This window comes from Centroberyx affinis, unplaced genomic scaffold (assembly GCF_046629955.1).
Source record: "Centroberyx affinis isolate AG114_WGS23_722 - 3 ecotype Tasmania unplaced genomic scaffold, CSIRO-AGI_Caff_v1 ptg003277l_1, whole genome shotgun sequence".
Classification (NCBI taxonomy): Eukaryota; Metazoa; Chordata; class Actinopteri; order Beryciformes; family Berycidae; genus Centroberyx; species Centroberyx affinis.
This window is the reverse complement of record NW_027281294.1, coordinates 123,796-136,515: the sequence shown is the minus strand read 5'-3', so window position 1 is coordinate 136,515 and position 12,720 is coordinate 123,796. Positions and strand designations below refer to the sequence as shown.

Below are 12,720 nucleotides of genomic sequence, written 5' to 3'. Positions count from 1 at the left end.
TTTCCCGCAAGTCACAAAATGCTAACAAGCTAGCAAACTTCCATTCAATCGAGGAGTCAACTGTGAAAACAAACAAGAAAAGGTATCGTCAAATTATTTACACCACATTGCACATAAATTATTAGAAGACAGAAAAAAATCCACCTACAGAAAATGTCTATTTACTGTTTTCAGGTGAAAGACATTAACATCAGGTGAAAGACATTAACATTTACTTACTGCCAAGGAAACCATGCTGAATCCCGATTACGTGTTCAAATACGCCACGGGATCCGATTTCGTGTCACATATCCGGACTGGAAACTGAAAAATACGACTCCATGCAGCTTTTTACAGTTCATAATGATCAGAAAACAACAGATCTTTGTAACATGAGGGGGGGAGAAACGTTCAGCTGTAGTGTGAACACAGCCAGAGATGTATTATAGAAACAAATGGATTTCAGTTCACAATTTTTTGGCAATAATTTGGCCTACCGGAATCAAGCTAGTGGCTAACTAGCTGGCTAGCTCAGTTCCCTCCAGTTGTTGCAGTTGCTGTTCCTGAGATTGCTAGATAATGTGCTAACTGTTAAGTCTGAAGTCCGTACTTGTGTAGTGAAATAGTAGTTTTATACATGTCAATCATGTGTAGACCTTTCCAGCCCAAGTGTTCAAAATGGCTGGGTGGGATTAAGGTCATCTTTCCTCTGCTCAATCCACCATCCAACACCAATCGGACAGGAACCTTAAAATTCACCTGTTGACTTTGATTACTCATCCATCCATCCATCCATGCCAACATCCACTGATCCATCCATAATAGACTCTCCTCTCCCACACACACATCTTAATAAAGACAAATATAAATCAAATTCAAATATATTCATCTTAACTTTAATTACAGATCAGGTAATACACACAAGTTTTAATGAATAGTCTGTTTTCAAGAACAGAACTGAGCAAACTGTACAGCAGAAACAAGTCATCACATTGGACCCTCGTTGAAAGAAATGGCACCCGGCACCCCAAGAGAACATGTGACAGCTGAATGAAAACTGAATAAGGATTAGATCAAGTCCATCAGGACAGTGATGCGTAACTATGTGTTTAGGACAGGGAACTATATGTTAGGTTGGGTGAATCCCAAAATTCACCAGCTATCTCTATGGATTTACCAGCCAGATAGATTTTTTTTTAGATTAGAATAGATGTCAAAGTGGTTGGATTTCCCCCTCTAGATGTTGTAACTGAAAAAAATATTCACATAAAAACTGACAGTTCTCAAATGTGCAAAATATACATGAAAACCCCACAAACAACTCAAAGATTGCCCAATTCAAATTAAATTAATTACCGAGTTAAAGTGCCATTTTTCCAATTAACTGCATAGAAACTGGATAGATCCCGACACTTTGAAGCTGATTTTTAGCGGACTTTGTAGGATGGAGGGTGCCATTTTGGATACAAATTTAAAGGGGAAAGAAAAAAAAGAACAACCCCAAAGCAGAATTTACGTTATTCCTAGTAACACTTTAGTCAATAATTGCGGACATGAAAAATTCCCTCCTGAAGCTAGAAACAAGAAAGCAAAAACTCGCTAATTCTCAAACTCCCTTTATATCTTTCCTTGCTAATATTTGTCTAAAAGTTAGCTTGTTTATGAAGCAGAGCATGGGTTTGATATAGATTTGATAATAGATTATAATATAGATTGTCTTTACATTCATACCAAGCCCTTGCATCTAACAGTGGGAATCAGCGCTAGCATGGCTATCGCTAATACTGTGGAGGAGGCTAACAAGCTAGTCTTTAACTTTACCTCCCTATTGACAGAATTTGTCCCGGTACACTTGTAGCATCATAACAACATGAAGCTGTTTTGGGTCTAAAAAGCTCCAAAAAAGCACAAACTCTGCGTTCATTTCATTGTTATTGAATTAGAAGACTTTCATTATCGCAGAAAATAGAAAACTTGCCTAATAGGAAATCTTAAGGCACCGGGACAAGATTCAAATACTGAGACAGGAACTGGAGCCGCCCCACGTCTCGTCTCTCGGTGATGACATCACACACTCGAGACTTCCTTTTCGAGGTGTCTTGCTTATGAATAGTGAGAACCGAGGCGGATGGAAATAACATAATATTCTGTTAGGAGGGTTGGTTTACATCATAGGACTTGAATTTTAATACAGCTCAAATTCTACGATTTCATTCATTTATACAACTTTAAAAACATGCTGACCAGGCAACGATCCACAGGCAACAATTGAAGCAATGTAACTGGGCAACTGTTGGTCGAGCAACGTCCCGACACCGTACAACTTGCAACTGCACTTTACATGAAAGCAACCAACTAAGAGCATTTGTGACTTTTTTAAGCAACTATGACCCACACAGCTTCATCATATGGTGATTGTCATATCACATTGATTTGTCTCAGCTGCCCGTCTACATCGGTTCAGAGAGCTGCCGATGTGTCATGATGCTTTGTGTGTTTTCCAAGTGTCAAGTTTCAGTTTTTTTTTTTCACATTATCAACTCAAAAAAATCAAAATAAACAAAACTGAGTGGGCGGAGTCAGGGTCAATCGGAGGCGGAGCCTTGAGCGGAACTTCTCGTTGAACTTTTCGACCGGACTTTTTGAAGCTTCTGGAGATGTTTCTGGAAGGAGGGGAGAAGAGTCATGTAAGGGGCGTGTGTGTGTGTGTGTGTGTGTGTGTGAAAGACAGAGAGAGAGAGAGAGAGAGAGAGAGAGTCATTGCATGCTTTTGTGTACTTTTGTGTAAATTGGATTTTCTCAGCAGAAATCCCAATGCCATAGAGAGAAAGTTGCACATCCAATGGTGGATGGTGTGTGTGTGTGTGTGTGTGTGTGTATGTGTGTGTGTGTGTGTGTGTACCTCCATGTTGTCGTAGTGTTTCTGGCTGCTGCAGTGGAGATTCTTGGCGGTGCTTTCATTGACATAGAAGACGGAGCACAGATTACAGAAAAACCCTGATTTGGGAACCACAAACTGCAGACCTGGAGAGAGAGAGAGAGAGAGAGAGAGAGAGAGAGAGAGAGAGAGAGAGAGAGAGAGAGAGAGAGAGAAAGAAAATGAGAGATGAGGCAGAAATTAGAGACATCTCTCAAAGGAAATGTGTCATGTTTGTCAAGCAGATGAACAAATCGTGAAAACACACACACAGGGGAAAAAATCTAATTCATGGTGTGTATGCATGTGTGTGTGTGTGTGTGTGTGTGTGTGTGTGTGTTACTCACCAATAGGGTTGTTGGGTGTGAACGGTGGCAGCTGGAAGTCAGCAGGGACAGTGGGAGACTGGGAACGAGATCGCTTCGCTTCTGATTGGATAACCTCCCTCCTCTGTTTACTGGCAACTAGAGAGAGGAAGGAGGAGGGAGAGGGGGGGAGATGGAGGGAGCAAGTGGGGGAGAGGAGGGAGGAGGGAGAGACAGGAGGGGAGTGGGGAGGAGGGAGGGAGAGAGAAACAAGAGAGGAGAGGAAGAAGAGGGAGAGAAGGGGGAGAGAGGAAGAGACGAATGGGAGAGAGGAGGGAGGGAGTAGGGGAGAGGATGGAGAAAAGGAGAAGGGAGGGAGAGAGGGAGGGAGGAGAGAGAAATGAGAGAAGGGAGGGGCGGAGGAAGAAGAGGGAGGGAGGAGGGAGAAAGAGAAGAGAGGGGAGGGAGGAGGGGAGGAAAGAGGGGGGAAAGGGAGGGGAGGGAAGAGAGAGGAGAGGAGAGGAGAAAGAGTCCCAATACCTTGTTAGACTGATGCAGTTTTATTGATTACATATTGTAGAATTTTGATCAGCTTCCACACAAGTACTGTCTGAATATAACCTGGGTTTCAGTCGAGAGTTTTAGTGTCCCAAGATGCTATAAAAAAATGCAGTTTCAAAGGCTTTTCTACCTTGAAAAAGAGTAAAAATCCGGGGAGAAAACTGAATATTTGTAATTTAAATGGTGTCCAAAACCTCATATCGGTCAAACCCTACACTGTATATTAAAACAAAACCCAGACAGAAATCCATAAACCAACCAACAAACAAAATAAGACACAAAAAAGCCTCTTTGTCTCCATTTCTCAGGCCTCTGTACCTTTAACAGAAGCCCTGGTCCGTCCTTGCTCCTCCTCCTCCTCTCTCGTCTCCACACCTCCCTCCTCTCCCTGCTGGCTCTCCGGGGGCCGAGGCTCTGGCTCCGGCCCGGCAGAGGAGGCCCCGAGGCCGGGCTGGCTCGCTCCCGCCTCGGCCTCTCTCTCCTGGAGCTCCGATTGGCTGTCGCTCGACGGCACCGGCGGGTCTGTGACCGGCGAGGAGGCGGCGGCGGCGAGCGAAGGGGGAGGGGCTACCTCAGCGGCGGGCGGCTCCTTCTCTTCCTCCTTCTCCTCTTTTGTGCTCCCTCCTTTTCCTCTGGTGGATTTTCTCACTATGGAAAGATGGAGAGGAGCGGTTGAGTCTGGAAAAAGTGAAACCAACTCTCACAAAATGATTAACAGCACAAAATTAAATCAAATTATGATGCTTTTTAATGGACAGTTATGTAATTTAAGTCCTTGGTTGACAAAATTATAACACTTTATATCAGGAGCCTCTAGATTTTAGAGATACTGAATGATGAAGAAAATAAATATTCATTGATTGTATCCTTCCCTTTATGTGTGTGTGTGTGTGTGTGTTACCGGGGGCCTGTCTGGTTCTCTTCTTGGGTCGGCCTCTGGCCCTGGGTGTCACCACCTGCTTTTCCTCCTCCTCCTCTTCCTCCTCCGCTCCGACCTCGTCGACCGTCACAAAGTTCATCCTCTCCTCTAGAAAGAGAGAGAGAGAGAGTGAGAGAGAGAGAGAGAGAGAGAGAGGCAGAAGAGGAAACCATTTCCCTTCGTCTCTGATTTGGTGCAACAGAATATCTACCTTGTCTGGATTTGAAGGATTTCACTCAGTATATCCGATATCGCAAGAATATTGCTGACTGAAATTCTCTCTCTCTGTCTCTGCTCTTCAAAAACTCCTATTAAAAAATTCCTGTGTTTGTCATCTTGTGGTTATAATCCCAACTGTAGGAGCACATTGGAATTCATAACAGGTAGAATAAAACAAACACACACCTGTGTCGTCCTTGCTGCGTTTGCGTTTAGCAGCGTTGGAGGTTTTCTCTGCCTGCTCTTCTTCCTCCGTCTTCTCTTCCTCGTCACCGCCTGCTTCATCTAGTGTCACAAGAGTCTAGAGAGAGAGAGGGACAGAGAGAGAGAGGGAGAGAGAGGGTGTTTAGTATCAGAAAACTATGTCAGAAATGGCAGGGAAACTGCAGGTTCTCCAATGGTTCGAAACAAACATTTCTGATAAAACCACTCGGAAACCTACATCATGCTGAACTCTGACCTTCAGTTGTTCCCTTCATGAAGTGTGAAGTGTACCAATGTAATGTGTGTGTATGCTCATCCAATATGTGTGATAATGGTGAACAAGAAAAGACATTTAGAGAAGATAGGCCTAGTTAAAGAGAAAGATGGTTAGAATGAAAGAGGGGCAGTTTTTGAGGAAAAGAGATACAAAATACGAAGAAGAAAAAAGTTTCACATCAAACTTTCCCCTCACCTCTGGGTTGAAGGAGTCTCCCGATTCGTTCTCCTGGCCGGGTGGGCGGGGCCCCGGCGTGCTCGGCTCCGCCCTCCCCACCTCCTCCTCCTCCTCTTCTTCTACGATCTCGTCCAGAGTGACCAACGCCTCCGTGATCCCCCTGTCCCTCGGCGCTCCCCCTTCCTCCTCCTCCTCCTCCTCTCCCGGCTCGTCCGCCCCGACCTCATCCAGAGTCACCATCTCCTTGGCGTCCACTCCCACCTTCTCCTCCTCCTCCTCCTCCTCCTTTTCTCTCCCTCGCTCCTTCGCCCTCCTCCTCCCTCCTCTGCTGCTGCTGCTTCCGCCGCTGCTGCTCCTTCGCTCCCTCTCCCTCTCCTCGGCCCTCCTCTCCTCCCTCTCCCTCTCCTCTCTCTCCTTGGCCTTCCTCTCTTCCCTCTCCCTCTCCTCTCTCTCCTTGGCCTTCCTCTCCTCCCTCTCCCTCTCCTCCCTCTCCTTGGCCCTCCTCTCCTCCCTCTCCCTCTCCTCCCTCTCCTTGGCCCTCCTCTCTTCCCTCTCCTTGACGAGTTGCCTCTCTTTCGCGGCGGCTTGCCTCTTCCTCAGCTCCTCCTCCTCGGCCGTGTCGTCCGGGTAATCCTCCTCTTCCTCACTCACCTCGTCCAGGTTCACCAGAGCGCTCGCCATTGCCGCCGCTTGGTTCCCCTCCGTTCTCTCGTCTTTCTTGGGCGTGTCTTCTTTCTTTTCGCGTTCGGGCGGCGCAGCATTCGTCTGGGACTTCCTCGCCGATTTGTCCTCTTTCTTATCCTCTTTTTTGGGTGTTCTTTCCTTCCTTCCCCCGCCGGACACTTCTGAGGCGGTCGGACCGTCAGTAACCTGCTCGTCTTCCACAGAATCGACTATCCGGTACAGGACCACTTCTTCGGATCCTCCCACACTCGTCCTTGTTGGTGTGTCCTCTTTTTTAGTCACTTTTTCCTCCGTCTTTCTTCTTTCCTTCCTTCCTCTATCAGACCCTTCTGTCGCGGTCGGGTCTTCGGGAACTTGCTCGTCTTCTACGGAATCTACTATCTGATACATAGGTTCCTCCTCCTCCTCTTCCTCGGTTTTGGACGACCCCGCAAGAGAGTCGCTGCCCTTCGTTTGCTTGTCATCGTTTTTAGTCATTTTGTCCTTTTTCGTTGCCCTTTCCCTCTTCCCCCTCTCGGGCCGCTCCGTAGATTTCAGATCGTCATCGACCGCCTCGTCCTCCACGGAATCCAAAATCTGATACGTAGCCTCCTCCTCCTCCCCGACCGCTTTTTCAGATGCGTCTTCTTTGTCGCTCCTCTTCTGCGGCGTGTCGTCTTTCTTGGTCGCTTTCACCTCTTTCTTCGGTCTTCCCTTCTTCCCTCTTCCTCCGGACGGTTCTGTGGCAGCCGGCTCGTCATTAACGGCCTCATCCTCCACAGAATCTACTATCTCATAGGTGGCTTCCTCCTCGCGCACGAACGCGTCACTCTTCTTCGTTGGTACGCTCTCTTTTTTAGCCACTTTATCTTCTTTCTTGGGTGTTTTTTCCCTGTTGCCTTCCTCTGAATCTCTGGCAGGAGTGTGCCTCTTTCTTGTCGGTGTGTCCTCTTTCTGGGCCATTTTTAGCTTCTCATTTTTAGCTTCTTTCTTCGTTGTTCTTTCCCTCCTTCCCCTGTCGGACCTTTCCGTGGTGGTCGGATCGTCATCGTTTACAGTCTCGTCTTCCACGGAATCCAAAATCTGATATGTAGCCATCTCCTCCTCGGCGTCCGCTTTTCCGGGCGGTTCTGTGAGATTCAGAGTCGTTTTGTCCCCTTTCTTTCTTCTTTCGCTCCTCCTTCTACCGGACCCTTCTGTTGTGGCCACAGCATCTGGAACTGGTTCGTCCTCAACAGAATCTACTATCTGATACATCGTCTCCTCCGCCATCTCTCCGACCTCTTCCTCTTTCTCAGAAGCGGCTGCAGCGGTGTCGCTCTTCCTCGTTCGCGTGTTATATCTTTTAACCGTTTTATCCTCCTTCTTTGGCGATTTCTCTTTCTCCTCACTTTTGGACGATCTGGTGGTAGAGCCACTCCTCTTTGTTGGTTTGTCCTCCTTTCTAGCAGTCCTCTCCCCTTTCTTGGTTCTTTTTTCCTTCTTCTCCGTGTCTGACTGATCTGCGGGGATTGGCTGGTCTTCCACTGAATCAATTATCTGATATGCGTCTTCCTCCTCTTCTATCTCTCTAATGTCCTTTTCAACTATCTGGCCACTGGGTGTTTCAAGCACTTGGGTAAAAACTGGGCAAAGTTTTTGGCTGTCATCCTTTGTTGTGGTTTGATCGTCAACTGAATCCAAAATCTGGAACCTTTCTTGCTCAGGAACGGCAATATCTGAGTTTTGGGTGGTGTCTTTGCTATCACCGTCTTTGGGAGGCTCGTCCCTCACACAATCTAGAATCTGGAGCTCTTTGTTAGGGATTTGGCCATCTTGGTTTTCTACATCATCTTTGGTAGCTTTCTTGGCATCTTGTACACACTCTGTTGAAGCCGTTTTGCTTTTGTCCTCTTCTGTTTTTCGCTTTCTCTTCTTTCTGTCCTCCCTGCCCTTTGGAGTTTGTTCACCAACTGAATCCAACACTTGGAAATGATCTTCTTTAGATGTCTCCTCATCTTTACTTACAGTGTCTTCAACTGTAGGTTTATCATCAGATCTGTCTATTGGTTGAAACTCATCTTCCTCATAAAGTTGCTTTACTGCTCCTTTGTCCTCTTTAACCGGCTGATTTTCTTCTTGATCTGTAGCCGTTTCGTCTTCGACAACACTGTCTAGCACTTGGAAAGAATCATCCATTCCCATTTCATTGTAGTCTTTGTCTTCATCATCAACACTGTCCAATATCTCATAGGTGTCTCCATGTAAAGTCTGGCTTTCCTGAGGTTCCTTTGCCTGGGTTTCAGAGCTGCCATCTTGGTCCCCAGGAGAGCCGTGGTCCATCTCCCCATCTGCTTGGTCGTCCAATGAATCGAGGATTTGGTAACTTTCACTTTCATCCTCCTCCTCCTCCTCCTCCTCCTCCTCTTTAGGTTTTTCAACACTATCTTCTTTTCCTTCCTCTGTGCTTTTCTTCAGGTCTTTTTTGAGGGTTTCTTCATGAGAACCAGGCTGCAAAGGGGAGGAGGGACCCTGGGCATCCCCCCCCAGGAGAGCTGAGCCATTCTGGGCTTGGCTTGCCACACCTAAACCCTCTCCCTGTGGAGGTGGATGCATCTCTGACGATGTTTCCATTTTTGCCTCTGACTCAACACTTTTCACTGCAGTAGCCTCTGCTGACACCTTGTGGTCAGACTTTGCTACTACACCCTCTGTGATTAATGCCGCTTCTCCAAGTGGCTCAGAAACAGCCTCTGCCATTGTTTGCAAGGCAGGCTGGGATTCCTCCTTCGCTGTAGCGGCACTGTCTATCAACGCCTTGACAGTTGCTGTTGTTGTTTTTGCCATTTCAGTAGCAGCAGGGGACGACCGGGTCCTACAACCTGAGGCTGCAGATGTTTTCACAGGAGATTTACCAGTGGTCTTCTTCTGTTGTGTTTTCTGAGCAGGGGAGGAAGGGGTTTCGGCAGACGGAGAAGAAGAAGTGGAGGCCTTACTGAGATTGGTGGAGGATTGGGGGGTGGTAGTGGATGTGGTGGTTTCAGATGAGTCCTTGGACTTTTCCGGCTTACTAGGCGACGATACCGAGGACAAGTTAGAGGACGGGGTGCCTTTCAACGAGGTTGGGCTCGATTTGACTTTATCCGAGGACGAGGAGGATGAGCAGGATGAGGAAGGGGTTGAGTTCTTTGCGGAGTCTTTCAAGGATTCCTTTGAGCTCTGTTTGGCAGCGGATGAAGAACTGGAGCTTTCCTCAGCTCTTCTTGACTTAGAGGATTGTTTCGATGAGGAAGTGATCTTGACTGAGCCAGGATGGCCGGAGGGGGGCGGTGACACCGGAAGGCAGGAGGAGCTCGTGTCTGCCGGGTCGTCACCAACTTCGTCCACAGTGACAAAGTCGCCGAAGTCGAAATCTTCCCCATCGAAAAGGTAGGCGTCTGAAGAGGGGGCGTCGTCTGTAAAATCGTCTCTTACAAAACTCTGACCCTGGATGGAGAACAAAGAAGATATTATCCAAAATCTGTATCAATTAAAAAAACCTAAACATAAGAGTTAACATTGTATGAGTTCAGTGTCTTGCTATAGGAAACCTTCACATGCCACTTCATGGACAGACATTGGCTGTTGCAGGGATTGAACCTGCACACTTTCGGTTCAAAGAGAGAGAGAGAGAGACAGAGAGAGAGAGAGACTGAGAGAAAACCAGATGTTCACCTCTCTTTGTGGTGCGTCTTTAGACTTTTGGGTTCTGGAGCTTCTACTGCTTCTGCTGCGACTCTGAGGAAAACAGAAAAGGCGGCAAATCATTACTCTGTTGTCCTAAATTAGTGACACTGGACAAAAGAGATATGAACACATGCAGAGTTTCATTCAAAATGAGATATCCACCATTATAAAAATTTGTGGTCCAATGGTCTGTACTGAAAATGTACGCATTCATGGTACTGTATATGACTGACATGAAATAGAGAAAGAGAGAGAGAGAGAGAGAGAGATTGTGTGTGTTCACCTCTCTCTGTGGCGACTCTTTTGGGTTTTGGGTTCTGGAGCTTCTACTGCTTCTGCTGTGAGTCTGAAGAAAACAGAAAGAAGGTGAAAGCCCGTCATTACTCCTTGATCCTGGATTAGTGAAAGAGATACGAACAGATAAAGGAAAGGTGTAAACGGTGAGCGAGCCGGAAAAGCCGAGCCTCACCTCTCTCTCCTGGCTGAGCTCCTGGTTTTCTCGGGCGAGCCGGTGCTGGCGAACCGCGGCCGTCAGGACCTTGAACATGTCCTGGTTCACCAGGGGAAGCTCGGCCAGCGTCTCCCCGGGCGGCACCGGTGCGGGGCTGGAAGCGGCAGAAGAAGAGGTCAAACCGACGGCGGAAGCAGAACTAGGCGGTGAATCCTCTGGCTCCTTTTCTTCGGCTTTCTCCGCGTCTCCGTCTGCCGTGGGAGTGACGGTGGCGTCCACGGGGATCTCGCTTCCCGGTTGCTTGACCTCCTCTGCTGCGGCGTCGCTTCCCGATTTGCCGTCGGCGGTGGCGTCTGGCTTAGAGGAGCCGGGGCTTTTGGTTTGCTTTTCGACAGCAGAAGGCCTGGCTTTGTTATCGCCCGTGACGGCCTCGAGGTTTACCTTCTTCAACTTGCGGTTTTCTAGACGCATTTTAAGGTCCATAACCCTGAAATGACACACGCACAGGAATCGCTAGTGGGCAGGGAGGCTTGACTACAGCACATTATTGAGGTTTTTACGAGGACCAAGGACTGTTGCTTACACAAGTAGTAAACTTTCAAATGGTAAAAATACTGGTGAAAATCAAGGGAACATCTTTTCCCCAAAAAGTAGAGCTGCACAATTATGGCTAACAGGATAATCCTGTTTATTTTACTAGATAGTGTTATCACAGTCATGTTTTGGCAGTCAAATTTTTTGTTTGGTTTCTTTTCACTTTACAAGCTTCAACCACTGCAGGCGTTCTACATGACGGGAAATTACATTTAAAAATGTTGCCAAATTCTGCAGAAACTAGACTATTGTGATATAAAATTATGGACAAATATTTGTGTAGCCTAAATATATAGAGCTTTGGTATAAAGCCCGTTTCGGATAGGACAAACTCACCTTTCAAATTTTCCAATCAAAGGCCTTGGGGGGAAAAAGAACAGAGTTATTCAGCTGGTTGATATCCATGCGTTTATTCCACAAAAAACAGGAAGAACAATTTCAACAGCCATCCCTCCCTCCTGCCTTGCTATCTACTCTCTCTCTCTCTCACACACACACACACACACACACACACATACCGACTGTCCTGAATTTTGAGCGTGTAGCGCAGTCTCTTAGTGTAGAGTGTGTGAATGTTGTTTTTATTCGACACTTTCTTTAACACCTCCTTTACACCATCGAAGTCAGCCATCTCAAAGCACACCTGGGGAGAGGGAGGGAGGGAGAGAGAGACACAGAGAGACGGGATGTTTAGTATCAAGGTAATCAAGAGAAAATGGAGACACAAGGAGATTTCTTATGATTTAAAAATTGCGAGCGATGGACAAAAAACTTAAATAAATAACTAAATAAATAAATAATATTGCTTTCACAAACTCAGCCTGGGCTACTTGGTTTGTGTTTAGGCACAGACTCAATTTTCGTTGACATCCTAATTGGGGTATTTTCGTGATTTTTTGCAGTCATGTGATTGTTTATGTCTGCATTGCACATGTAGATATCCCATTTTTTCCAAAGTAACTTTAATTATCAAATGCATATTTCTCTCAAGGGCAGCTTTCCTGTAGCTCCACGTCCGATGTGAAGTAAGTGGCGGTTTGTAAAACACGACAGAGCATCAGGTTAATGTCTTGACATGTGGAAAACGCAGGTGTGTTTGTGCGTTTTTTACCCGGTTGGCGAGCGGCAGGCAGTTGCGGACAGGAGCGAAGCCCGACACCCTGCTCATCAGGTATTTGATGAGGTCCATGTCCGGCTGCGCGATCTCCACAGTCAGCAGCCTCTGTCTCAGCGAGTCCAGGTTCACAAGAGGCTGAAACCAAACCAGGACAAGAGGATTTGGTGTTAAGGGCCGGGCGTCCGAAGACAGCGTCTTTCACTTAGGGCTGCACCATTATTCATGATGTATCATCGTTTAATACAATTTCGGTTCCCATGCTGATTATCGTAAAAAAAAAAAATTTGTGTTTCAAGGAATTTCATTAGAAAGCTGGTTTAATAAAAACACAGACTTACAGTGTTGCTCCATTTCATCAGGTTTCTGTACATAATTTCCTGTGAAAAGATCACAAGTCAAAGATTAGTCATTATTTTTTACTTTTTACAGACTAAACAATTAACAAAAACAAAATTCATCAATAGATAAATCGATAATGAAAGTAATCGTTGGCTGCAGCCCATGTCCTGATCAAACAGGCAAATAAATTCTTAGCACCCCAGTTGAAATGGCAGTAAACTACTGAACAATGAAATGAAAACGACAATGAAAACACCTGTAGACCCAAAAGAATATCTTTCTGCCAGGACAGA

The 12,720-nt window shown here is 46.4% G+C and overlaps 1 protein-coding gene across 1 annotated transcript in view; it reads right to left on the bottom strand.

Annotated features, from left to right (window-relative positions):
* Nucleotides 1-888: 888 nt before the first annotated feature.
* Nucleotides 889-12,720, bottom strand: part of LOC139660343 (uncharacterized) — a 47,092-nt gene continuing 35,260 nt past the window's right edge. The window contains exons 24-38 of the mRNA XM_071538454.1: nt 12,427-12,465; nt 12,083-12,223; nt 11,490-11,614; nt 11,308-11,331; nt 10,396-10,864; nt 10,210-10,272; nt 9,915-9,977; nt 6,057-9,686; nt 5,577-5,780; nt 5,087-5,201; nt 4,664-4,789; nt 4,081-4,410; nt 3,244-3,360; nt 2,882-3,003; nt 889-2,642 (exon numbers count right to left, since the gene is read on the bottom strand). Of these exons, the coding sequence (XP_071394555.1) occupies nt 2,565-2,642; nt 2,882-3,003; nt 3,244-3,360; nt 4,081-4,410; nt 4,664-4,789; nt 5,087-5,201; nt 5,577-5,780; nt 6,057-9,686; nt 9,915-9,977; nt 10,210-10,272; nt 10,396-10,864; nt 11,308-11,331; nt 11,490-11,614; nt 12,083-12,223; nt 12,427-12,465 (5,646 nt within the window). The 3' untranslated portion in view covers nt 889-2,564. The remainder of the gene's footprint in view (nt 2,643-2,881; nt 3,004-3,243; nt 3,361-4,080; nt 4,411-4,663; nt 4,790-5,086; nt 5,202-5,576; nt 5,781-6,056; nt 9,687-9,914; nt 9,978-10,209; nt 10,273-10,395; nt 10,865-11,307; nt 11,332-11,489; nt 11,615-12,082; nt 12,224-12,426; nt 12,466-12,720) is intronic.